The following is a 26,604-nucleotide window of genomic DNA, read 5'->3' on the forward strand; positions in this document are numbered from 1 at the left end:
CAGAAAAGGAACCGGACACACGGCTGCAAGGTCCTTAGGCAGGGAACTGGACACACGGCTGCAAGGTCCTCAGGCAGGGAACTAGACACACGGCTGGAAGGTCTTTAGACAGCGAACTGGACACACGGCTGGAAGGTCTTCAGACAGGGAACCAGACACAAGGCTGGAAGGTCCTCAGACAGGGAACCAGACACACATGGCTGGAAGGTCCTCAGAAAGGACACACACTCAGGAAGAGCAGAAGTAGACAGAACCAGAAGGACAGTAGGACAGTATGAAAGCCAAATCAGAATACAGGAGGAGCGTCAGAACAAGCTGGGTCAACATGAGCAGTGGAAGAGCCAAATCAGGAACCAAGGTTAATGGAAAACATAATGATGCTAGCAGAAGAACAGGGCCAGATAAACTGCAATGCAAAGGCCCTGAATGGAGGGATAAGCAGGTATTTAAGGAGGATGGTTGCACCCAGGTGAGCAGATGCAGCTGGTCAGGTCGTTAGCCCACACAGTGCTGTGACCAGACAAGCGGCTTCTAGAGGCTTCCACAGATTTGACACATACACAAATACAGGGTCTAGGCTAACAGTGTGGAATCCACCCTACAGCGGCAGCAACATCAACTGCTGCTCCGGCTTGCATGGAGCTAGTTTTACCCTAGAAAAGCATATTGACACAGCTCATCATATCATACTAGGGGCATTGTCCAGCAACACTGCAAAATCATACAATAGAGCCTAGGCCTTATTTTGTAGATTTGTACGTACAATTCCCCAGTCCAATTTTTATTCTATTAGCACTCTCCTGGCCTCCACGGCCTATTGTCATTCTGCCCTACCCCTTTCATTTAGCACGATTAAGCTCTACCTAACAGGAGTCCAACATCATAAGTCATATTTTCCAAACAAACCCTTTCTGATCTCTTTCCATCCGGTAAAAACCTTACTAATAGCTCTACAAAAGATTAAGCCATCTAAGTCTCCCAGTCCTTTACCTAATGATGGTGGGATTTTCAGATCTTTAGTAACTGTTTACATGCTCATCCCTTCAGCCCCTGTACAGGTATAGTGATTACAGCTGCTATGTTTTTAGTGTTATATGGATTCATGCGGCCTGGTGAGCTGGCCTGTCCATATCATCACCAAGAAACTAGGCAGATGAAAATCCTCCTGTTTTCCCTATATATTCCCCAACCGACATCTGAAATTTGCAATGCTTCCATGTCACTTGTACTGTTGTGATATTGGTACGTGTTTATTCATTATTACAAGTTATGGTCTGACTACCTTTGTGTCTTCATTTTTTGCCCTCTTAATTTTTGCCCTCTTCTAGGCTTACCTGGTACGTCGGGTTTGGCATACCTCAGACCGTATGAACCCTTTATATCTATAATTTTCCATTCCATTAATCCTATTCATCTCCCCCTACCACAAATCTTAAGGCTAATTGCATTAGCCTGTAGTTGTGGGAGGGGCTGTGGTAATTTAATCAACGCCTGATCCTCCCACAGCTATGTTGCAGCATCTCGTGGCTGCCCTCCCTTGTGCCCCCTCATTTTTTATGGCTCTTCTCTTCCTTTCTCTGTCCTTTCTTTCATTTTTTTTAACTCGGGGTGGACCTCTTCTAGGCCCACCTGGTATGTTGGTTTTGTCATATCGCAGACCGAATGGAACCTTTATATCTATATTTCTCCTTTCCACTATTATTGCTTACATTGCAAATTTGAGTCTTAATTGAACGAGCTGCTCGAAGTGCTGTAAGTGATGGCTGTTTAATGTTTTGTCCAAAGATGTTTGTGGAAACAGCATCACAAAGTAAACAAACTCTAGTGCTAGAGGCTCTTGCGCGGCCTTCTGATATAATGCAGGGAGAGTCCAGGAAGTGGGTTATTATTACTTCCTGTTTTGGATCCTGATGCAATATGCACTGGGGGTTATAGGAAGCGACAGACATTTTATAAAAAAAAATGTCCTGACTATGCTAATGGTGGATGTCAGAGCTGGATAAAATAAATATTATAAATATAATACATTAACACAAATTGTGCATTTCTGTGCTAAATTATCATATTATTGTAAATACAAATTAAAATAGAATATAATCATATCCATTCAGAAGACCTCCATGAATTATATTTAATAGAAATGATATGCAGCAAAAATCAATGATAAATTAAAAAGTGCTGAATAACATTTATAGCTAAGAAAACTGTAAAAATATAATTAAAGGGCACAAAACTGCCATGACTAAAATGTCCTTCTAAGACTAACTAATACTCTAAAGACATTAAAGTCTGCGTTTGTATATTTCTGTCCATGCAGACAATTACCGGCGCTCTGCGGTTTTCTTATAATTTAAAACCCACATAGAATAGCGATCCCAAAACACAAAGTCCTGCATCTATATTGAGACTCCATTGCAATGAATGAGACCGCACTGTATAAAAAGAGCCGAGATGTTCAGGTTCATTACAATGATATCAGATGCAGCAGATGCCACTGACCCACACGGTGCTCGATTCCACCGAACCCGGCAGACACTCTCTGGCACTCGACAGGTTACTGGGCTGCATGATGCTGATCTCTGAGGCTCTTCCATTGAAATGTCTCGTTTGTTTGTTGCTCCTGTGTGTGACGCCCTGCAGATCTGAGATCCAGAGCCCAGCACCGGCCTGTCATTTACACATCTTCAGACCATTTGAAGACTATGAGTATTTTAAAGATGGGGACCTTATAATTGGAGGAGTTCTCACTGTGAATAATCGAATGGGTAGTATTTTTTATGGACAGGATCGTTCTTTCTCCCTCATTGTCTGTGTCGAGTAAGTTCCCTCAACAAACCATAACGGAAGGAAATAATATCTGCAGAACAATTTTGATACTTAAAGTTTAAACTGAATTTGTGTATATTTATCACTCTTTATTCGGCTGTTTATTCAAATTAATTTTATACAATGTAAGATGTTTTTTTCTCAATATTATACATTTTATGCTATTGCCTTAATTAAGCTGTTTAATATTTTTTTTTTGTTTTGCTGAAAGATCATTCCTTCTACCCACATAGATTTAAAAAAAAATATTATCAAGATACTGAAAAAAATAAGTATCTGTAATACAGGGGTCATTGTGAGTCTTAAATCACTTTTCCGAATATTTAGGAGATTTATGGGGGTAAAGGAACAAGGGAAATAGAGAAGACAATATACTTGCTTATATTTTGCTTTTATAAAATAAATTAGGTTTACACTAAGGAGCTGAAACCCCGTTTTGAGGCCATGAGAACGGCTTGATAAAAAGCTCCAAGAGTTAACTGAAATGTTAAAAAAAGAAAAAGAGGTTGAGATATTGAGGAGGAAACAGACAGAGAGACAGGGACTATACTATGTGTTTTTTTAGATTTCAAATGATTTTTCTTTTTCAAAAAGTTGTATAAGATGAATTCTCTACTGAATGAACATAAAATGTCAATCTGTGAAGAGGGGCCACATGCTGTACTGGGTGGAACCAGAATCCATGACCACAACTGTCCACTGTATTCAGACATGTGCAACCATCTCAGACAGGGCTAAGAATGGGCACTGACCCATGACTTGTTATGCCATTTGTTTAAATCTAGAACCTTTGCCAGTTGATGGTAACATGGTATTCCTACAAAAAGTCTTAATAAGTGTTTTTATCTGGCAGACCTCTGACTATGTTCTTCTGCTTTAATCTAATTCTTCAACTTTTACAGCCCAAGCCCCATGGATTACATCAATTTACTGGTCTTTCTTTTCGCCATTGAAACATTGAACAACGACCCAAACATTTTACCAAATATTACCCTGGGTTATCATATATATGACTCCTGTCAAGATAAAATTAAAGCTGTGAAAAGCATTCTTCAGATTTTGTCTGGCCGCGGCATGACCGTCCCTAATTACTCTTGTGCGAATTCTAACAACGTGGCTGGATTTATTGGTGATCACCATTCTACTACTACCATTCCCATAGCACAGTTACTAGGGGTGTATGGATACGCACAGGTGAGTAACCTGAATGGTCTTCCATGTATTGTCTGACATTAGCATTCAGTTTCATGGTGAGATCACAACCATGTCTGACTCCAAGCTGTTATTAGAAACCTTTACAGCAGAATGTTTACACTTTTCTCTTCCATTTTGTAGATCAGTTATGGAGCGACAGACTATGCGCTGAGTGATAGACGTGTTTATCCGCATTTCTTCCGCTCTGTTCAAAATTATCTTGTCTATCATAAAATTATATTGAAGATTCTAAAACATTTCGGATGGACCTGGGTGGGAATTCTCACGGTTGATGATGATGCCGGAGAGACAGAGAGTCAGGCTCTGAGAGCGTATCTGACAAGTTATGGAATTTGTATTTCCTTCACTGTAAAAATTATTTTATCACAAGAACTATCTGAAAATATGAAAATGATGTCAGAAACTGTTTTAATGTCATCGGCTCGGATTATTATACTCTGCGGCTCTTTCAGCACCAGAATTATTGACATTTTAACTCTGTGTCTCAAACATAAAGATATAACATTAATCCTTCCTCCTGCCTGGGCTTCCAATGATTATTTTACAGATTTCTTTGTAGAACCCCTGAATGGCATTTTGGCCATAGAACCGCATCCTCTAGCGCTACCGGATACCGGAAGTTTCTTTGATAATATCCATCCTTCAAACCGTCCAGCAGACAAGCTTCTTGAAGATATATGGATAAGGCATTTTGGATGTTTTTCAGAAAATTCTGACAAGAATATGTTTTATGAACAGATCTATAAAATGTCTCTGCATAACTGCAGCGGGAAACATAAATTATTTATTAAAAATCATCTGACGGCTGGTGCTTCTCCCCGGGTGTTTATTTCAGTGAGTGCTTTAGTTAAAGCTTTCCATGAAATGCACTTGGTTAACGAGAAAGCAAAAGGAAATAAAATGCAAACCATCTATAAACACCAGGTATGTATGAAATACAGACGGCTTCACATTCAAAATGCTGACGGACATACAGGAGGAACGTCTAATCAACTTTATGAATTCAACTTTATGAATAGATTTCCTAGCAGCCTTTATACCTAATTATAAATACAGTTGTGTAAAAAAGAGCCATTGGAATCCAAAGAAAATGAAGCAAAAAGATCAGAATGTTCTCATACTTATTCACTCTCTTTCTCACATTCTCTGAATGTTTCCCTACTTTCTCTGCCGACCACTTCCACTTCATCATCTTCTCCATTCTATTTCAATCTTCAGTTCTTAATCTGATAATTTCTTTTTTCATCCGCATCTCCACGGACATAACCCAGCAACTCCAAATAGGGAAGAGTACGCCCGGAAATGAATGGGCCAAAATGAACCTGAAAAATTCAGTCTGAATTGTTCTTGGCCCATTTGCACATGTCTAATAACAATCATCTGTTCTTTAGCAGGTCTACAAATATGACCGTAAATGAACAACAACACATGATATTACATGGTGTCATGATTTATTCCACAAAAATAAAGTCAAAATGTAGAAGACAAAGTGCACCCTTGCTGGTTCCATACAAATTAAGATTTTAGGTAGCAGGCAGTTGATGCTAATCAAGTGCATTTGATTAATTGATGATCAGCAGGTGTTACCACCTCTATAAAAAAGCCCAAGTTTTAGGAGTTTGCTGGTCTGGAGCATTCAGGTGTGTGTTAACACAATGCCACCAATGTGGAAAGACATCAGCAATGATCTAAGAGAAGCAATTGTTACTGCCCAACAAGGAAGGGTTGTAAATCAATTTCCAAATATTTTAAAGTCCATCGTTCAATAGTGAGAAAATTATTGAAATGTGGAAAACATTCAAGCCAATCTTCTCAGGAGTGGACGTCCCAGAGATTAACCCCAAGGTCAGACTGTGCAATTCTCAGAGAAATTGCAAAAAAGAGTTACATCTCAGACTCTACTGGCCTAATTTAGCAAGATAAATGTTAAAGTTCATGACATTACAATAAGAAAAAGACTGAATAAGTATGGTTTGTTTAGAAGGGTTGCCAGGACAAAGCTTCCTCTCTCTAAAAAGAACATGACAGCATGGCTTAGGTTTGCAGAGTTGCATCTGAACAAACCACAAGCCATCTGAAACAATGTCCTTTGGACAGATAAGACCAAAATGGAGATGTCTGGCCATAATGCCACGTTTGGTGAAAGTCACATGTGAGACCATTTCTCCGACAGCAGATAGATCCCAAGCATACCAGCAAACCTACATCAGAATGGATAAAAAAAAAGAAAAGAATAAAAGGTGCAATGGCCAGATCTCAACCCGATTGAAATGCTGTGGCAGGACTTTAAGAGAGCCATGTAGAACCAAATGAATTGAAGCAACGTAGTAAAGAAGAGTGGACTAAAATGTATCCATAACTATGTGAGAGAATGATAAAGTCATACAGAAAACAATGTTCCACAAGCTAGTGAATCATAAGGTATACTTTTCTTTTCATATATGACAGTCCATATATAAACACTCACTGGCCACTTTATTAGGTACGCTTATTCAATTTCTTGTTAACACAAATAGCTAAATCAGCCAATCATATGGAAGCAACTCAATGCATTTAGGCATGTAGACGTGGTCAAGACAACTTGCTGAAGTTCAAACCGAGCATCAGAATGGGGACTAAAGGGGATTTAAGTGACTTTGAACGTGGCATGGTTGTTGGTGCCAGATGGCTGGTCTGAGTATTTCAGAAACTGCTCATCTGCTGGGATTTTCTTGCACAACCATCTCTAGGATTTACAGAGAATGGTCCAAAAAGAGAAAATATCCAGTGAGCGGCAGTTCTGTGGACAAAAATGCCTTGTTGATGTTAGAGGTCACAGGAGAACTTGCAGACTAGTCCGAGAATAACCACTCACTCCAACCGAGGTATGCAGAATATCTGAACGCACAGCACGTCGAACCTTGGAGCAGATGGGCTACAGCAGCAGCTCCTGTCAGCTAAGAACAGGAAACTGAAGCTACAATTCACACAGGTTCACCAAAATTGACAATGGAAGACTGGAAGAATGTTGCCTGGTCTGATGAGTCTCGATTCCGTCTGCGACATTCGGATGGAGGGTTCAGAATTTGGCGTAAACAACATGAAAACAGGGATCCATCCTGCCTTGTACCAATTGTTCAGGCTGGTGGTGGGGTAATGGTGTGGGGGATATTTTCTTGGCACACTTTGGGCCCGTTAGTACCAATTGAGCATGGTTTAAATGCAACAACCTACCTGAGTATTGTTGGTAACCATGTCCATCATTTTAGCCCGTTCCTGTGTTCGGTTCGGGCGAATATTCATGCACATTCTTTGTGTTTGTTTTTTGTAGGGGTTAACTACACTACACAGCAGCTTTGGCTCCAAGATTTTAAAGGCGCAACTCTGTTGGTCGCCGGCAGGGGCCACCTCTGCCATCAGCCAATAAGGTGTACATGTACTCCATTGCTTGATGGCAGACTAATAGAGTAGGTCGTGCACTTTTAAAATCTTGGTGCCGAAAACTGTTCTCCCCGCTCCAAGAGTTAAAGGTCCGTACGAATGACCAATGGAGTTTCTTTTAAAGACTACCAAGTTGATGCCACCAAGTTGATGCCAGAGGAGGCCCCTGCAGGCGACCAATAGAGTTGCACGTACAGACTTTTAAAATCCTGGTGCCGCAACTGGGGGGAGACCTGGGGGAGACCACTGGTCTGCCTCTCCAAGAGTTAAAGATCTGTACAAACAACCAATAGAGTCGCTTGTACTATTGTCTATTGGTCATCTGCAATTGGTTGATGCCAGAGGAGGCCCCTACAGGCAACCAATAGACTCACTCACACGTCCCTTTAACTCCTGACGGCGAACCTACAGATTTCCCCGTTATCTATGCAGCATCTCAGGGGTTAACGGGAGCGGAAATCCGTAGGCTCGCCATCAGTAGTTAAAGGGCCATAAGAACATCTTTTTCTGTTGCAGGCAGGTGCCTCCACTAGCATCAACCAATAGAGTTGCTGGCACAGCCCTTTAACTCTTGATGTACGAACCTGAACCTACGAATTTCTGCTCCCTTTGGAAGTTTATAGTTTTAGGGGGTTAAAATGAAATATGGGACCTCTACTGTATCTCAAATTAGACCTGGACCCAACAAACTTATCTGTCAAAAGTCCATGAGTGAAAACTAATGTGCAAGTTGCACTTATGAACCCATAGTGCCACAGAGACATGCGCTACCCATGTATATGTGGTTAATGAAGGGCTGGTGCTAGTTAATGATATGAAGTTCTAGTATGTGAATAACAGAGATCCAGTAAAGGTCTATTTTAGTCGAGTGTTTGGGTGGGTTCTGTTGTAAAACAGAAAGTATTTTTCTTTTCTAGATTTACAACATAGAAGAAAACTATCTTACATTGTGACCGAATCTTTTTTAGTTTTTTTGAAAATCATTTATCATTTTTTAATAGGTGCAACGCTATATAAAAAGGATAAAAATTGCATCTCAGTTGGACCGCACATTATACGATGAACATGGAGAATTTGCATACCATTACTTAATTATAAATTGGGTGTTTGTATCAAAGAAGTCTGCATTTAAAAACATTGTAGGTAACTTCACTGAGTGGGCTCCAGAGGGTCAGCAGCTAATCATTGACTCCCAATCTATAATCTGGAGGAACAAGGACAACCAGGTAAGGGTGGGAAGATTCCTACTTTAACCCCTTAAGGACAGAGCTATTTTTTTGACAAAATTTCTGTCTTAACATTTCTTCGGTGTTTGTGTTTCGTTGTAATTTTCTCATTTACTGAACCCCTACAAATTAAACATTGTTATTTTTTTTATTTTTGTCAAATCATGTATTTCTTCAACACAGAGGAAGTTTATGCTATTCTTGCAAATGATTCAGATGGCCCTTCAGATTTGCAGATGACAGAAAGCAATAAGCGAAGTTTGCAATAACATTCCAGGGGTCAGCAGGCAGGCAGAAGGCAGTAATGCAAAAGTCTGTTTAAACAATCAAGGGGTCAGCAGGCAGGAGTAATGAGGGACACTGGGTCATCAGGAGAGCTCCAGGATTAGAGCATGAATGAGTAGCTTTTATGGAGCCCTTGGGCAGCTCCTCATGCAAGACGCCTGTGGCGCCGCCCCCCAAAACAGTGGCACCAAAGGAGGGTTCCACCCCTCTTTTGATGTCACTGCCCCTACCCTATCAGGCTCCTCACGGGAACATGGGGAGAGACAAAATAGAGGACAGAGGTGACACACAAAGATGTGGCCAAGGGGAGTGGTGCCCCACTACTCACCTGAGCCCTTTCCTTTTTGGTAAGTGTGACGGAGTGGGCTGCTGATGCCGGGACTGCTCGTGACATCGACATTCAAAGTAACACACAAGGGGACACTGATCAGAATCCATACCACAAAAGGAGGCACACTGAATCTGGGCTTGTAGTGGAGGATTGCTGGATTCCCCCAAACCTAATGGCCCCTGAAATCCCCCCTTTTAAACAGACTCCTAACATCACAACTACTATTGATGCCGGTGATGCAATGAACTTCATACACTTTTGCCTTTGTTTTATAATTCATTTTAAGTTTTGTCAGAAAAGATCGCTGTACAGCCTTATGCAAACGTTTGACCTGGCACCACACTGATTGATTGTAAGCGAGTCATTTTGGAAATGCAAACTCCATATTATCAATTCCCCATTCTTCGAATCGTGAGCACACTAAGCTATCAGGACCTACTCAGATCCTTTTTATTTTATTTTGACACCAATGTTACTGGCACCATACAGAAAAACGGAAAGGGCTTCCTTCAGCAACAAGTACATCCCAAGCAAAAGTGCGGTAATGCAAGTGCTTTGCGTAATCAAGAACCTCCCAAGGCACATAGATAAAAAAAACAAAGTTTATGGGCTGTCAACCATACATAATGAAAATGTGGTGCCAATGAATGCAAGGGGAAAAAGACTGGGGCTAGTGAAAGGGAAACAATTTGGGGGTAGTTAGAAATGACACATAACCTACACAAAAATCCTAAACAACTGTCAACATCTTTGAGCCCTGCATCTTCCACAAAGCCGAATGCATGTGGGCAGGCCCGGACTGGGACAAAAAATAGGCCCGGGCATTTAAGCCTGAGCAGCCCATTTTTATTTATTTATTTATTTTTTGTTAAAGCCCACCCTTCATGTACCATCTTTGCATTTACTCACTCATTCACACAAATCATTAACACATTCATTAATGCAGTCTCACAAATCATTCAAGCAATTCATCCACACATGAATTCATTAATTGTCATACGCATTCACACAATTCATCCACACATTTATTCATTCATTCTCATACGCATTCACACTACCCCCTCTCCCCATCTTATCTGCCCCTTCGCATTATGTTCCCCCTTTTCACTATGTACCCCCTTCCCCACTTCTCAATATGTACCCCCTCTCACTATCTATCCCCTCTCCCCATTTCTCACTATCTAGCTGAGCACACTAGCATAGTAGTCGGCAGGGTGGTTAGTGGTCACAATGCCTATTGTTCTATACAACAAAACTTTCCTCTCAATATTCTACTGAGTTACGCTGTAGAGAATTAAGGAACTGGGGTGTTAAATCTGCTCCATCACTCATATGCAGCGCACGGCCACTGATGGGAGAGGAAATCTAGACCTTAATATTCCCTCACATGAGCTTGACAAATATGAAAGGCAAAGGTTTACAGGACTTCAAAGTCATCTAAACCCTCATTATCTTGTTATATTTTCCTGTTTGTAGATTCCAAGGTCTCAGTGTTCAGAGAACTGTTTGCTTGGATATCGAAAAGTCCTGAAACCTGGAACACAAATCTGCTGCTACGACTGTGTCCGGTGCTCGGAGGGAGAGATATCCAACAGATCTGGTATAATAGATTACATAAAACATACAAATAATCTACCCATAGTAGGTGTGTAGGAGTGAAGGCCTGCTCCTGGTCGGAGGGCAGAGTTGGGCCGGGGGTATTGCGAGCCACAAGGAGGTGTAACTGTAAAAGAGGAGATAATGGGCAAGGCAGGCATGGGTTGACTGGAGTTCAGCATCACCTCCCCAACCCAAGGGGCAACATATACTGGCAGCCGACAACCAGCTGTGATACCCGGGACGTCAGAGGTATAATGATAAACACATTATTACAGGAGCCCCAAACTCCACAGCTTTTTTTTTTTTTCATGAAAAAAACAAGTAGCTCCAAATAAGCCCCTTGAATTAGAATCCTATATTTGTCAACAGTTTAATGTTTGCTTAGTAAATTTGCTCAGGATATCTGGCCATAGTGAGGTTTGTCTGCTTCTTTTTTTGGTCCATGAGCTCCTCTGTACTTTTTACATTTCCTTCCCATGTGAGAGGGTAGTGTATAAGTGGAAGAGACCCCTCAGAGAAGTGGTAGAGGTTATAACAGTGAGGGAATTTAAATATGCGTGGGATAGGCATATGGCTCCTGAATATAAGATGGATATTTTTTTTATTATCTGTAGTCAAATTCTATATAAGACAGAGAAGTAATTTAGCATCACATCAGTCGGAGGGACCTATATATGCCCATTTTTAAAAAAGAGCTGCAATTATAAGCTCTGGAGAAGTCTTCATATTGTCCAAGAGAACGTTTGAAGAAAGTTGATTTTGAAATAAAACCAGTGATATCCAAAGCATGTTTTTAAATCGTTACATCTTTTGAGGTTAAACAAAGAATGTATGTGATAATTAAACAAAGAATGATTATACTTACAATTAATATATAGCATTGCTGGTTTACCATGAAGCACAATCACGCTGTTGAGAAGTATATTTTATGTTTAATTTACATATTGAGACATAATGTTACTTTGTGTTTTTCAGACAGTGAGAACTGCATTGTTTGCCCAAGTGATAAATGGTCTAATGAGAAAAGGGATCGGTGTATTCCAAAATCGGTGGAGTTTCTATCATATTTGGATGCAGTTGCTGCTGTTTTATCTTTTGCATCAATTCTGTTTTGTCTTGTAACTGTTGTAATATTACTGATCTTCATTGTCTTCAGAGATACCCCAATTGTGAAAGCCAATAACAAGAACCTCAGCTTCCTCCTCTTGGTCTCCATCATGCTGAGCTTCCTCTGTGTGTTTCTGTTCCTCGGTCGTCCTGAGGATGTAACCTGCATGCTGCGCCAAACAGCTTTTGGTGTCCTCTTCTCATTAGCCATTTCTTCTATTTTAAGCAAAACAATCATGATCTATATTGTTTTCAGAGCCGTGAAACCCGGCAGCTCCTGGGCAAACTGGGTCAGTGTGAAAGTCTCCAATTCTATAGTACTGCTCTGCTCATCCATTCAAGTTATCATTAATATTTCCTGGTTGGCCATTTCCCCCCCATTCCAGGAGCTGGACATGCACTCTTATCAGGGAAAGATCATCGTTCAGTGTAATGAAGGCTCGGTTATTGCCTTCTACTGTGTCCTGGGTTATATGGGGCTTCTGGCAGCTCTTAGTTTTATTATAGCTTTTTTAGCCAGGACTTTACCGGACAGTTTTAATGAGGCCAAGTACATCACCTTCAGCATGCTGGTGTTCTGCAGCGTTTGGATTGCGATGATCCCGGCCTATCTGAGCACCAAAGGGAAGAACATGGTGGCCGTAGAGATTTTTGCCATACTGGCTTCAAGTGCTGGACTTTTAGGATGTATATTTTTTGCAAAATGTTATATAATTATATTCAGACCAGAGATTAACTCAAAAACACAATTGTTTGGTAGCAAAAATAACAATCTGTACATATAATTAAGGTTAATACACCCAAAAGGGTCCTTTATAAGCTCCTGGTTACCATCACAGGCCTACTTATGGAATTATGCAGAAAACTCTAAAACTTATGTGTTCAATTAGTTAGAGAGACCTGAAAGAGTGCATAAGTGTGCATCAGCAAGTGTTTCCTATTCTTGTATGACATCACACATTGTAATAAAGAAAGTGGACAAGGACTTTCAAAAAGTCATTTTTATGACAGCGCACGTCAATGAAGAATTGTTAATGTTTTATTCAAGGAACCTAATGTTTGTTTGGGTGCTTTTTAGAATTGCTTGATTTCTGAAATTCAATCCAGGTTACCTTTATGGTAAGGAAAACACACCCCTGACCACACGCCTTTCTGACTCTATCCATTCCCCTTTCTGAATCTTACCACGTGCCTTATAGGCTGATCCTTACATTTATTAAATATTAGAAGTTGGAAAATAATTTTGGAATAAAATCAAACATTCATACATTTAAATAATGAATTATATGAAGGCTCTGACGGTGTATCTTTTTTTTATATTCATATAACGCGGGGCTTTAGATGTATTTATTGAGTAGCTGTACATTAGATTTAATGAAAGGATGTTTTACTTTACTGAGGTTTTTGCAGTTCTTGCTCTATAAACCACTATTGGCTTTATTGTAAACCAGTTGGAAAATAAAATATTTATCCATACTTTATGTACAATTCCTTAATGTTTTTTTATTTTATTTTATTTTTGTAAACAGACAATAGAGGGAAGTCTGAGGTTAAGGCAGGCGGCACAGAATCGAGGTCAAGGAAATCCAAGGTCCTGGCTTGCGGTACAGGATCAAAGTCAGAAGACAAGCCAAGGTTCAGTACAGAGTAGACTGTAGACACTAAGGATACACAAAGGACTGGAAAATGCAACTACCCAGAGCACACAACTGTAATAAACTTTGATCAGACACTAAGGAAGTGGAACGCAGGGTTTAAACAGGAGCAAGGGTGAGAAAGTACAAAAAATGACCAATAGAAACAAAGCACGCATAGTGTCATCGTGAGCGACGCATAGTGTCATCGCGAGCGACGCATAGTGTCATCGCGAGCGACGCATAGTGTCATCGCGAGCGACGCATAGTGTCATCGCGAGCGACGCATAGTGTCATCGCGAGCGACGCATAGTGTCATCGCGAGCGACGCATAGTGTCATCGCGAGCGACGCATAGTGTCATCGCTCGTAAACCCTTGAGCGAGGAGCAACCACAAGCGGCATCAGTGAATGACATTGCTGCCATGCAAGTCAGTGGAGCTCAGCTCACTAATCACAATGTGATTGGTAAAATAATACAAGAAAAATGGCTAAAAATGTATATATATATATATATTGTAAAAACAATTCCCCTCTGATGTCACCATCAGGGAAACCATCCAGTTCCAACAAAGTTTTAAAAAAACAAAAAGTCCACAAATATACATATATATATATATATATAAAAAGTTTTTTTTACTTAGTCTTAAAATTACCACATCTTCACAAAAAATTTGGAATGGAAAGGGTGTGTAGACTTTTTTTATCCACTCTAGGGGAGCTTAATTTTCAACAACTATTTCAGTTTTATGTCGATTTGAGCCTCCTGATGTGAAATAGCCTACCCTATAGAAAGGGACCTACTAAAGAGGGGCATTACCATTTTTTTTGCTTACTTGCGCCATTACATTGGAGACCTTTCCTTCAGCACTTTAGACCGGTCTCATCCATCAGGGCAAAACAAAAAGCTTCTGATGGCTTCACCGCTGATTTCAAACTGCTTCACTTCAGTAAAGACTCTCCAACAGGAAGAGCACACAAATCTAATCAGGCCTCACTTTGGGCCTAGACCTGAGCTCTGTCAGTCTGGCGCTTCTTCCTGCTTCCCTCTCATAATCCAGCCTCCCACATCTTCTCTCAAAACCCAGCCAAAGCCTCACTGTCACCTGATTGGTTCAGCTGATCACATGACCTGCTTGCTGGGGTGGATAGAAAGAGAACCTGGCCTCTCCATTTTGAGTCCTGGCAGTGGCTGGGTGACCCATCAGCAAGAACAGTAAAAGTAAAAGTAAAACTCTTCTGGAGGAAGAGTGGCATATAGGGGGTTAAAAAGAATATCAGGGAGACAGAGTGGCATATAGGGGTATATAAGGCATATCTGGAGGCAGAGTGGCAAATAGGGGGTAAAAGACATATCTGGCGGCAGAGTGTCAAATAGGGGTCAAAAGGCATATCTGAGAGGCGGAGTGGCATATAGGGGGGTATAAGGAATTTATGTGGGGCAGAGTGGCATATAAGGATGTATAAGGCATATCTGGGGGCAGAGTCGCAAGCCGTGGGGCAGATGTGCATAACTGGGGGCAGGTTGGCAAATAAAAGGAAATAAAAACAAAAATGCATTTTTCTCATAGTTTTTATTAAATATGAAAAAATAGTTTACATGTGGATTCATATTTACTAGTAAAACTTTTTTCTTATAGGGTAGTCTTATATTTAGGCCTTTTCTTTTTTTCCTAAATTAATATTAAAATTTGGGGGGTCGTCTTATAATCGAGCAAATACGATATATTTAATGTATATTTTTGTGCTATGCATATTTACAGGTTCTGACCAAACTTTAGGGTTAAACAGCCCCTCCTGCCACACAGGTGCCTCATTAATGGTGCCCAGAGAAGGATTTACATTGCTTGAGAGTCTCATTTGGATTAAAATCCAGTCCCGCTGATTCAGCTGCTTGGTAATCATTGGCCATTATTATTCTAGCAGCAACCCAGATGACTGAATTTGCACGCCTTTTATGCTTTCAGATAATGTATGCTCCTACACCAACCTCTCATGACTAAGGTGGAGCCTGGGCAAGCATCCCTTTTCCCCACTCGAAAGAAAGAGCATATAGCCTCCCATGGCAGCAAGGTAGCTGAAAAATGTTGCAGAAAGTAAGGTGCATTCTGAAAAAAAAGTGTAATGAGGCCCTCATGTCATCTTAGCCCACAAAACAGCTTATCTGTGAAATCTTTGTCCCCAAACAACTTGTCCTTGTCCCCAAACAGATTGTCAGAGCCATCTTTGGCACTTAACAGCTTGTCGTGTCCCCAAGCAGCTCGTCTCTGCCATTCTTTATCCCCAAACGGCTCGTCTCTGCCATCTTTGTCTGCGAGCAGCCTGCCTCTGCCAACTTTGCCAAGAAGCAGCTTATCAGTACACCCAAACAGTGTGTCTGTGCCGTATTTACCCCAAACAGTGTATCATTCATGCGCTCCCACACTCTCATTCACACTGTCTCAAGCTCTCATTCACATTCTCTCAACATCTTTCTACATTCTTCACCCACTGCTTCTGTGTCCCTGTCTCCTTTTCCACAGCACTTGTCTTGCCTCTTATTTTTCTGTCTTCTTTCCACTTCTCCTGTGTCTTTGTTCTCCTGTCTTCTTCTATTTCATCGTGAAGCTGGCCTCCGGGCAGCATACTGAGAGGCAAGAATATTTCATACAGACTCACAGTAAAAGAGAGTTGCAGAAATGCTTCTCTTCCGCTACAAATCTATTCTGGAAGTACAGCTTGGGTCCCATGTAGGGGACTAACTCTGAGAAAAATATAATCAAACCTGTGTAAAAGTATTTTTCTCTGATTGTTTAGATTAGGGCAGTTTTGAGATGTCAACAGAGGATACAAAGGCCTGACCTTATCCTTTCTGTGATCACTCAATGAGTTGAAGCAGTCTCTAAATGACAATGAGATCTGAATGGACCAGTATATCAAGATCTACAGTAGGCACCAAATATATCTTTAACCAATAATGTTCTGGGGATGTTCTCTTATATCTCTGAATATATTATATACCCTTCCATATTTATAATTTGTACCGGGCTAAACAAATATATAAATATAGCACAAAAAATCATTATATTTAAATACGTATCTTCTGTTTTAATATAGTTTTTGTTAACACTACAATCTTAGCAGATGTTTCTTTGAATTCATATTTGGCCTTAGAAGAATAATGCAGCATTTAGGAAAAAATAAACAACCAAGAATCCCAAAACTAGAAGCTAAAATAGCTAAAATCTCTATGATTACTGTGTTTTTGCCCATGATGCTCATATAAAAGAGATCCAGACGTTACAGAAGATCAGCATGCTGAAGGTGATGAACTTGGCTTCATTAAAACTGTTCGGCAATTTCCTGGCCAGGAAAGCAACAATAAAACTCACAGCGGCCAGGAAGCCCATGTACCCCAGAACAGTGTAAAAAGCAACCACTGACCCCTCATTACACTGAATAATGATCTTTCCAGGGTAGGAGTGAGTGTTCGTTTCCTGGTACGGAGGAGAAATAGACAACCAGCAGATGCAGATTATAACCTGAATAAATGAGCAGAAAAACACCACACAGTTGGGTATTTTTATTCCAATCCATTTTCTCCAGTAACTCCCAGGTTTGGTGGCCTTGAACGCGATGTAGACCATGATAGTTTTGGCCAACAAAAAAGACAAGGCTATGGAGAAGATGATTCCAAAAGCAGTTTGTCGCAGCTTGCAGGTTATATCCACAGGACGACCGAGGAACAGAAACACGCAGAGAAAGCTCAGGATGATGGAGACCAAGAGGACAAAACTCAGATTACGGTTATTGGCTTTAACAATGGGAGTGTCTAGGTATAAAATAAATATACCTAAAATAATGGAGGTTATGACAGATGAGGTAACAGAGATTATACAAAGAACCATGGCAACTGGATCCTGATCATATGATAAAAACTCAGTGGGCTTCTTAACGCATTTGTCCTTCTTCTCATTTGGCCACTGGTCATCTGGACATTTTTGACAAGAGTCTTTGTCTATCAAATACAATTAAATAAAAACACAATTTATGGTTACATGAACATAACACATTCTCAAAGAATCCACCTCCCTTCTCTTAGGTCATCTTGTTTCTTTGTCTCCTTATTTATTTCATAAAGAAATATATATATTTTTTAAATGTATAAATACATCAACAGTTTGTATATGAGCAATCAAACGCATGTTATTCATTTACACTTACATACATGTGCAAATAAAAAAACAAAGAATAGACATGGCTGATCTTCAGTTGGATAAACCAACTTTGTGCGTGTGTTTATGTACCATCTAAGTAGGGAGGAAAAGGTTGATTCAACCACTCTTGAAGTGCCAAGAAGAATGGTGATCAGTGACAATCATTTGGAAACTTAGAAACATTTCGGAGAATAAACGTTTACACATTTTTTCCGCTACATCCAGCATTATTAAAGGAAGCACCGATCGACACTTTCAGCCACGAAAAAGGGAAAACTCCAACATAAATTAAACTCCAACATTAAATAAAACTTAAAAAGAAAATACGCACACAAAAAATAATCCATCATCTATCCACTGGCCGCAGATGCTGAAAGGGTTGCGTAGACTTGTGCACATCGACCTAAAATCTTTTGGACCAATTTTTTTGTTTTGTTTTTGGACAACAAATTTTGTCTCCTGCCCTTTAGGTTCACATGAAATTCTGAGGACTTTTTACATTCAGAAACAAATTTTTTTATTACTGACCCTTATCAGTTCTCTGACACTCTTATGCACTTACTCTCTCACATTCATTTACATTCTCTCACACCCTCATTCACTGTATTGCTCGCTTTCTCTTAATGTCTTTCTGCTGTGAGGCTGTAAAGGGAGATGATTAGCTTGGCATTTGGGTACAGGTGCTATGCATCTCATACATATAGGTCCCTGGGGTGGAGCAATTGGATAGCAGAGTGGGCCAATGCTCCATTTCCCCTTTCAGTGGAAAGTCCATGCCGGCTTTTCCAAGAAGCTAGAGGTCTGCAGGATCCAGTCCAGGATTCCTATGGGGCTTGCATTAGGCACAGGTGCTGGGCATTAAAAACCCCTGAAACCTGATGATCAGAGACTGTTGGGGGGAGAGGAAGTTCCCCTGTGCTTCCAGGGAAAGAAGAGGCCCTGAAGAAGACCATCCCTGAGTCATGTGAGGCATTACCTACCTGGACCTTTTGCGTGCTGTCTGCTAGGAGGTCAAGTTAGTGGGTGATTAGGCTCCATTTGGGAGCTAGGTCGTTTCTTTTTATGATTGGTTTTGGGGTGTTTCTTTTGAGCAATTTAAAAATAAAGCAGATGCTACAAGTTGATGTTCCTGAGCCTGATGGCCCTAGAAGACTGTGCTTAAGACCCCTGTGACATTTTATGGCCCTCATGCTACAGGGTTTGTCACACTACCTTCTCCACTATCCATTTCTGTGTCACTGTACCCTTGTCCTGCAGCTCATCTTCTTCTTCTTCTTGTTCTTATGCCTTCTTTCTTTGTCTGCTTCTTCCCGTGCCTTCTTTCTTTGGCCACTTCTCTGTGAACCATTGGAGGATTGGGGGAGAAGCTGTTCCCGTGGCTCCATTCTTTTGCAGAAGTACTCTGAGAAGCCAGGATAATGAAGAAGTATTCGCTGAGAAAGAAGCATTTCACAGAGACGTGGACGAAGAAAGATGAAACGGCGAGAAGCAGACAAAGAAAGAAGAACAAGAGGCAAGACATGCAACAAAGAGGCAAGAAAACAAGAAGAACCTTGGGAAAGGAAACATGGACACGGAAGTGGTTGGTGGAGAAGATAGGGAGACAATGAGAGAGAGGATGAGAGTGAGAAAATAAAAAACAAAAAAGCAAAAAAGCTTTCTGCTTATTTTTTTAAAAAAAATAATAATTGTATGAATCCGAATGCACACGTCTAACATATACTCCTGTGCAGCAGCGGCCGCAAGTGGTTGAGGATGCAATAAATTACGTAAAATACTATTTCTGAGGTATTCCAAGCCTCAGTGTGATAATCCATACCTCAATTCTTTAATTTAATATTCTGACCACAAATACTAGATATACCAACTTACATTATTGGTTTCTATTCCTTTTCTCTCCCTAGAAAATTCCCCTGGAACATTTTTTGAAAAATATAAAAATACTAATAATTAACATTTTTGGTATTTTTACCTATTTTATTGGAGATCTCTCCTTCTGAGCACTGGACGCAGTCAAAGCAGCAGGTATGCTTTCCCCTTTGCAAGAGCCTTCTATATCCAGAAGGACAGTCTTTGGAACAACGAGAATAAGGAACCTTAGTTAAAGGATCATTGTCTTAGGACAGCATGCCGACATCCTCAATGCTACTGACCTCCTTGGTGTTGTATTTCCAAGTTATAAGCCTCTGGTGAATGTTGAGCTGTTTCCCTTCCGGAGCTGATAGATCAATGATTCCGACATGCTTTTCTATGTTGGTTCCATTTGATAAAAAAATCTGATTCTTTACGTGATACACTGAGGGCATCTCTCCATTTTCTTTAAAGTAGACCTCTTCTCCGGTGGGATCTCTGAAGTGAACTCTCCTTAAAAAGTGCTGTAACATTTAATGTTTTCAGAATATTATATATCATATGTTTTGTATACTTGTTGGTTTTAATGCCATTGTCACCTTTTAAGCAAAATCTCTTTATCAAAATAAATAGGTTTCTGCTTACGCTATTTTACATTATTGGTAGACTTGTGCACCTGGACCAAAAGAGAAACAATCACCCAAACATTACTTAAAATAGATAGGGGTCTTTTGGACCCACAATTAACTGTTGGTGGGCTGGGGTAAATTAAATCAATTTAGTGGGATGTGTGGTTTAAATGTATAAACCTTTATCTAGTGGATATAAGATGCCATCCGGTGCCTCATTCCTACCCTACCTGGATGAGATGGAGATAAGGGAAAGGCACAGGATGGGGTCCGTTGCATCAAACACTCTCCTTGTATGTCCAAACATGGTACCATACATATCAATTCATTAACCATTTCAGGGAACCCACAATACCCCATATATGAGCTTTCTGGGAAAAGAGGCATTATTTTTCACATGCAATACAGTTCCCTGTTAACACAGACTAGGTGTCATAGCAAAATGTTCAATGCTGATCATCTGGCAATATTCACTCGCTGTACATTAAAGAAATCTAAATCCAAATTATTTTATTATTTCATTACTACCTGATACATAGGTATTGGGTTCTCTGGATTCCTGATAATGTATAATTGCATTTCATGCAAAGAAGAAGCCATGGCGTAAACTGCTCTGTATACGTGATACGTGGTTCCAAATCTAACAGTGTCATAGTACTGTCGGCCAAGTTTAATGATTCCCTCCGTCGCACTACAATTTCTGTAACCGGTTTTGAAGTAGTATTCTCGTTTATCTCCTGCACTGATTCCCCAACACACACTCATCTTTGGCCAGGGAAAAAAGGAGAAAGGGGAGAGTTTGTGTTTTGAAAATGTATGTAAGTGCGTGGGTGCAATCTGGATGCTGGGGCATGTACTGTGGACGCAGTCTGGCTTTTGGGGTGTGCAACCAGTGATCTATGCCTGTAATCTAGGCTTCCTATGTATTTGATACCTTCAGTGCCAAGTTTGCATGTGATTTTCATTTGATCTACAGTGCCCACCACTAATATTGGCTCCCTTGTTAATTAACCCCTTCATTTACTTTTAGCCCCCATCTCACTGCATATAAGATAGAGGAAGGCATCTGACCCCCAAAGGAACTGTTCTCGTAGCCGGTTCTCGTAAGCCGGTTCTTACCTGATCTTTATGCGGTCCTCTACATTTCCACACTTTTATTGCTGGTGATGCGTCACCCAGCCACTACCGGGACTTAAAATGGAGGCGCTAGCTGTTCTTCCCATCCACCCCAGCAAGCAGGTTATGTGATTCGCGGCACCAATCAGGTGACAGTGAGACTTTCTGTTTGTTTTTGCATGAGGATGTAGGTAGCCGGAGGGTAGAGAGGGAAGGAATTTTAGGCTGACAGAGTTCAGGACTAGGCCCAAAGTGAGCCCTGAATAGATTTTAATGCTCTCCCTTTAAGTATGTTACAGAAGCTGTAAGTATCCTCCCTAACAGAGAGGACCCAGTGAGGCTGCAGCAGCTTCACAGTCCTCCCCAGCCCTGAGTGCCCTGTGTCTGCAGAGTGAGTGCTGAGGGAAGGTTCCTGATATCTGATCAGAAGGAGTCTGCCAGTGAGTTAAACTGGTAGGCAGCCATTACCCATGCACCACCTGCCCTGCATTTACATTTAAAAGAAGCAGCACTACCTCAATCCACTTTTACATCACCATTCTCTTAAAATTGGTGGAGGGGGTAAATGTTAAAAAAAAAAAAAACTACTTCTAAGTCCTTATGGGGTCCACTGCTTTTTATCCCATTTTATTAATGCAGGGAAGTGGGCTACTTTTACATTCTATTTGGGCAAAGAAGAGACCTTCAAGCAGTGTTACCCGGAATACAAGCACTGGGGTGCAAAATGAATTGTTTGCTTCCAAGGGATAGTTAGTATGTATATATTAACCATATATGTTCTGTAAGTACTACAATCTGCCAAAGTGCTAACATAGAAGGGCGGTAAGTGTGACACTCCTGGCCAAACAGGGGTTACAATTCTTAATGGTGACATTCAGGAAATATTGCGGATATCGATGCATAAACTAAAGGGGTCCTTGACAGGAATAAAGAGGGGTCAAAATTCAGATAAGAGGGGGAGGAAGTTGACAGGAATATAAAAGGTTAGGAAAAGGAGGATCGGGGCTGTTTTGTTTTGCCAGCTTACCCTGTGTGTTTGTTCCACCATTCCTCCCTTATTTGTGAGCTGTTTTTTGTTGCTATGTTTCTGGTTTTGTTCCTGATTAATATCTTCTCTCTGTTTCTGTTATAGCCACTTTGTCATAGCCAGGGTGCGGTAGTTTGCCAGGTAGCCGGGGCGGGTCATTATTATTTATTGTTTTATATAGTGCCATCAAATTCCATAGCGCTGTACAATGGGTAGACAGGACATAACAAGTAGTATGTAACATAACAAATTGACTAACAGAGACAACAGGTGAGGAGGGCCCTGCTCAAACGAGCTTACAGTCTAGAGGGATTTAGGGTGTATAACACAATAGGTAAAAGTGCCGATGTTAGGGATAGACCAGCCAGACTAGTAAAAGATTGCAGGAGAGGGACTAGGAAAGGCAAGCTAAAGGAATATGGGAGGGCATTAATGTTCTATGTTGTAAGCGTCCTTAAAGAAGTGGGTCTTGAGGGATTTTTGAAGGAATAAAGGTACAGAGAAAGACGGATAGGCCAGGGGAGAGCATTGCAGAGGATAGGGGGCAGCCCTGGTGAAATCTTGTAAGCGGGCATGAGAGCTAGAAATCAGAGGAGAGGGTAGAAGGAGATCATTGGATGAGCGGAGAGACCGGTTAGGAGTGTATTTAGAGATGAGTGAGGAGATGTAGGGAGGGGAACCACTGTGAAGGGCTTTGAAAGTAAGAGTGAGGACTTTGAAATGAATCCTGAAGCACACAGGCAGTCAGTGAAGAGACTGAGAGGAAGACAGAGGGAAGAGGAATTAGTGAAGTGACGTGAGAGAAGATAAGTCTGGCAGCAGCATTCATGGTGGATTGTAGAGGGGTAAGACGGTTAAGAAGGGAGACCAGCTAAGACAGAGTTACAGTAATCAAGATGGGAGATAATCAGGGCATGGACAAGAGCCTTAGTGGCATGCTGTATTAGGAAGGGACGGATGCAGGCAATGTTTTTAAGATGGAAACAACAGTTTTTAGAGACAGACTGAGTATGGGTTGTGAACGAAAGGTCAGAGTCAAGGGTGATACCAAGACACCGTGCATGAGCAGACGGGGAGATGATAGCACCATTAACATTGAGGGAGATAGATGGGGGAATCTTAGCATTGGAGGGAGGGAAGATAAGGAGTTCAGTTTTGGAGAGGTTAAATTTCAAGAAACGTGCAGACATCCAGGTAGAGACAGATGCAAGCCAGTTAGTTACATGATCTAAGACAGAGGGGAGAGATCAGGGGAGGATAGATAGATCTGGGTGTCATCAGCATACAGGTGGTAGCGAAAGCCGAAGGATGAGATCAGTTTGCCAAGGGAGGAAGTGTAAAGAGAAAACAGAAGGGGTCCTAAAACTGAGCCTTGGGGTACCCCAACTGAGAGAGCAGAGAGATGGGATCGTAATTGGAGAGATCAGTCGGGGCGAGGGAGGACTTTTTCAAGATAAGAGTTACATAGTTACATAGGCTGAGAAAGGGCTATATCTGTTAATTTGTTGCTGTTGATCCAACAGAGTAATGTAGCATGCTTGAAGGAGGATGGGACAGATCCAGTAGTGAGGGAGAGGTTGAAGGTATAAGTTAGAGTAGGGACAAGGGTAGATGAAAGAAACTGGGTGAGATGGGAAGGGGTCGTGTCAAGGGGGCATGTGGACAAGAATAAAAGAAGAAGAGCATGTACATCCTCTTCGGTGACAGCAGAGAAATGAGTTAATGTAGTGAAGGGAGAAGAGGTCAGTGGGTAGCGGGTGCATAGTCAGAGGGAGGGTGAGGGCAGGGTCGTGACTGTGCAGATATGTCATCTCTGATAGTTTGAATTTTATTATTGAAGAATGTGGCAAAGTCAGATGCATTAAGGTTAGTGGAAGGGGTAGTAGGGATCGGTCGAAGCAGGGAATTGAAAGTATTAAATAGTCGTTTAGGGTTGTGAGAAAGGGAGGAGATGAGGGGGGTGAAGTAGGTTTCTTTAGCAAGGTTGAGAGCAGAGTAGTAGGAACGTAGCAATAATTTATAAGTCAGACATGGAATGAGACTTTCGCCAATTACGTTCAGCAGTGCGGGAACATCGTCGTAGGTTTCGGGTTACAGTCGTGTGCCTACATGCTCCAGAGCAGAAGGGAGGGTAAAGTTATAGACAGAGGTAGCATTGTTAGGGCATGACATGTTTGACATTGCAGAAATGGGAGTAAATTGAAGTTCTGAAGATTAATAGAGCTGAGGTATCTGGTTAGGGGTGCAAGGGAGCGAGTATGAGGCAAGGTTAGGGAGAGGGAAAGGGGAATTAGAAAGGTTAGTGAGAGAGCACATGCTAGAAGGTAAGGTCCAGGGTGTGACCATCATCATAAGTAGGGGAGTTAATATGTTGTTGGAGATCAAACGAGGAGGTAATAGAAAGAAATTTTGAAGCCATGGGACTCAATGGGGTGTCAACTGGGATGTTGAAATCCCCAAGGACAACAGAAGGAACCTCAGAGGAGAGAAAGACAGGAAGCCATGAGGAGAAGTGATCAAGAAAGATGTTAGCCGGGCCAGGGGGGGGGGCGATATATAACAGCAATGCGTATGGAGATGGGATAAAATAGTCGGATAGCATGGACTTCAAATGAGGAGAAAGAGATTGATGGAGCAGAGGGAATAGGTTAAAAAGTACAAGTAGGGGAGAGTAGGAAGCCTACCCCTCCACCCTTCCTGGGAGTGTGAGTTAGAGGACTGCATTGGGAGGCGGGTCCCGCGGGTCCCGCGGGACCCGCCAAAGAACTTGCGGGCGCGGGCGGTTTTTCAGCTATTGCGGGCGGGAGCGGGCGGTCAGCCAGTGTACCTGCGGGTCCCGGTAATCCCGCGCAGTCCCGCAAGGCTGCCTTCTCGCTGCTCCCTCACAGCGTCACTTCTCTTGTTCTGCCCAGGAACACAGCGGAGTCACGTGATTTAACATCTCATCAAATGACTCTGCTCCGTTCCTGCGGGAAAAGAAAAGAGACCTTCTGTGAGAGCAACCTGAAGGCAGCCTTGAGTGCGCGGGAAATCTGCAATTCTGATAAGGCAGTGAAAGAGTTTGTATTAACCAGTATGTATGATTTAGGGAATAGATCAATGGATGTTTGTGAATGACTTCTGCTGGGGCTTCTATGATGGGGGAGAGTGGCACACCAGGGGGCATAGTGGCATATTGGGGAGCACAGTGGGTTATCTGGAGATATATGCATAACTGGGGGCACAGTGTCATATCAATGGTTGGAGTGGCATATCATGGGCACAGTGGCATATAAGTGTCTATAAGGCATAACTGGGGGCACAGTGGCATATCAGGGGTTGGAGTGGCATATCAGGGGGTATGTGGCATATCATGGGCACAGTGGCATATAAGAGTCTATAAGGCACACCAGGGGGCTATAGGGCACTCCAGGGGGGACAGCACAGTGGCATATGTGGAGATATAAGGCATAACTGGGGGCACAGTGGCATATTAGGGGTTGGAGTGGCATATCATGGGCACAGTGACATATAAGTGTCTATAAGGCATAACTGGGGGCACAGTGGCGTATCAGGTGTTGGAGTGGCATATCAGGGGGTACATGGCATATCATGGGCACAGTGGCATATCTGGGGGGTATAAGGCAAATCTAGGGGGCAGAGTGGCATATAGGGGGATATAAGGCATATCTGGGGTAGAAAGTGGCATATAGGGAAATATAAGGCATATCTGGGGGGCAGAGTGGCAAGCCTGGGGTCAGATATGCATAACTGGGGGGCAGGTTGGCAAATAAGAAAAATAAAAACAAGAAATACATTTTTCTCAATTATACTTTTTATTAAATATGAAAACATAGTTTCCTTATCAATTAATATTTACTAGTAAAACTTTTTTTAGGTATTAAAACCTAGTTTGAGCGGGCGGGATAGGACACATATGTCGCGGGAGCGGGCGGGAGTGGACAAACAATCAGCGGGAGCGGGCGGGATTGGACAAAAAATCAGCGGGAGCGGGCGGGATTGGACAAAAAATCAGCGGGAGCGGGCGGGATTGGGCAAAAAATCAGCGGGAGCGGGCGGGATTGGGCAAAAAATCAGCGGGAGCGGGCGGGAGCGGGATTAAAAAAGCAGTCCCGCGCAGGGCTCTAGTGTGAGTGAGGTGTA

General features: G+C 41.8%; 2 protein-coding genes and 1 long non-coding RNA gene across 3 annotated transcripts; 2 read left to right on the forward strand and 1 right to left on the reverse strand.

The window, feature by feature from the left end:
* Positions 1 to 325: 325 nt before the first annotated feature.
* On the forward strand, positions 326 to 12,794 carry LOC128468103 (vomeronasal type-2 receptor 26-like). Its single transcript, XM_053449835.1, has 4 exons — positions 326 to 469; positions 1,329 to 1,337; positions 10,780 to 10,903; positions 11,878 to 12,794. Exons 1-4 carry the CDS (start codon positions 326 to 328, stop codon positions 12,792 to 12,794), a joined length of 1,194 nt encoding a protein of 397 aa, XP_053305810.1.
* A 4,105-nt stretch (positions 12,795 to 16,899) lies between these two features.
* On the reverse strand, positions 16,900 to 17,566 carry LOC128477282 (vomeronasal type-2 receptor 26-like). Its single transcript, XM_053458063.1, has one exon. The coding sequence runs from the start codon at positions 17,527 to 17,529 to the stop codon at positions 16,900 to 16,902; it is 630 nt and encodes a 209-aa protein (XP_053314038.1). The 5' UTR covers positions 17,530 to 17,566.
* A 7,642-nt stretch (positions 17,567 to 25,208) lies between these two features.
* Positions 25,209 to 26,296, forward strand: LOC128477298 (uncharacterized). Its single transcript, XR_008348283.1, has 2 exons — positions 25,209 to 25,778; positions 25,837 to 26,296. It is a non-coding gene; the product is annotated as an uncharacterized LOC128477298 (long non-coding RNA).
* The last annotated feature ends 308 nt before the right edge of the window (positions 26,297 to 26,604 follow it).

This window comes from Spea bombifrons, chromosome 1 (assembly GCF_027358695.1).
Source record: "Spea bombifrons isolate aSpeBom1 chromosome 1, aSpeBom1.2.pri, whole genome shotgun sequence".
NCBI lineage: Eukaryota > Metazoa > Chordata > Amphibia > Anura > Pelobatidae > Spea > Spea bombifrons.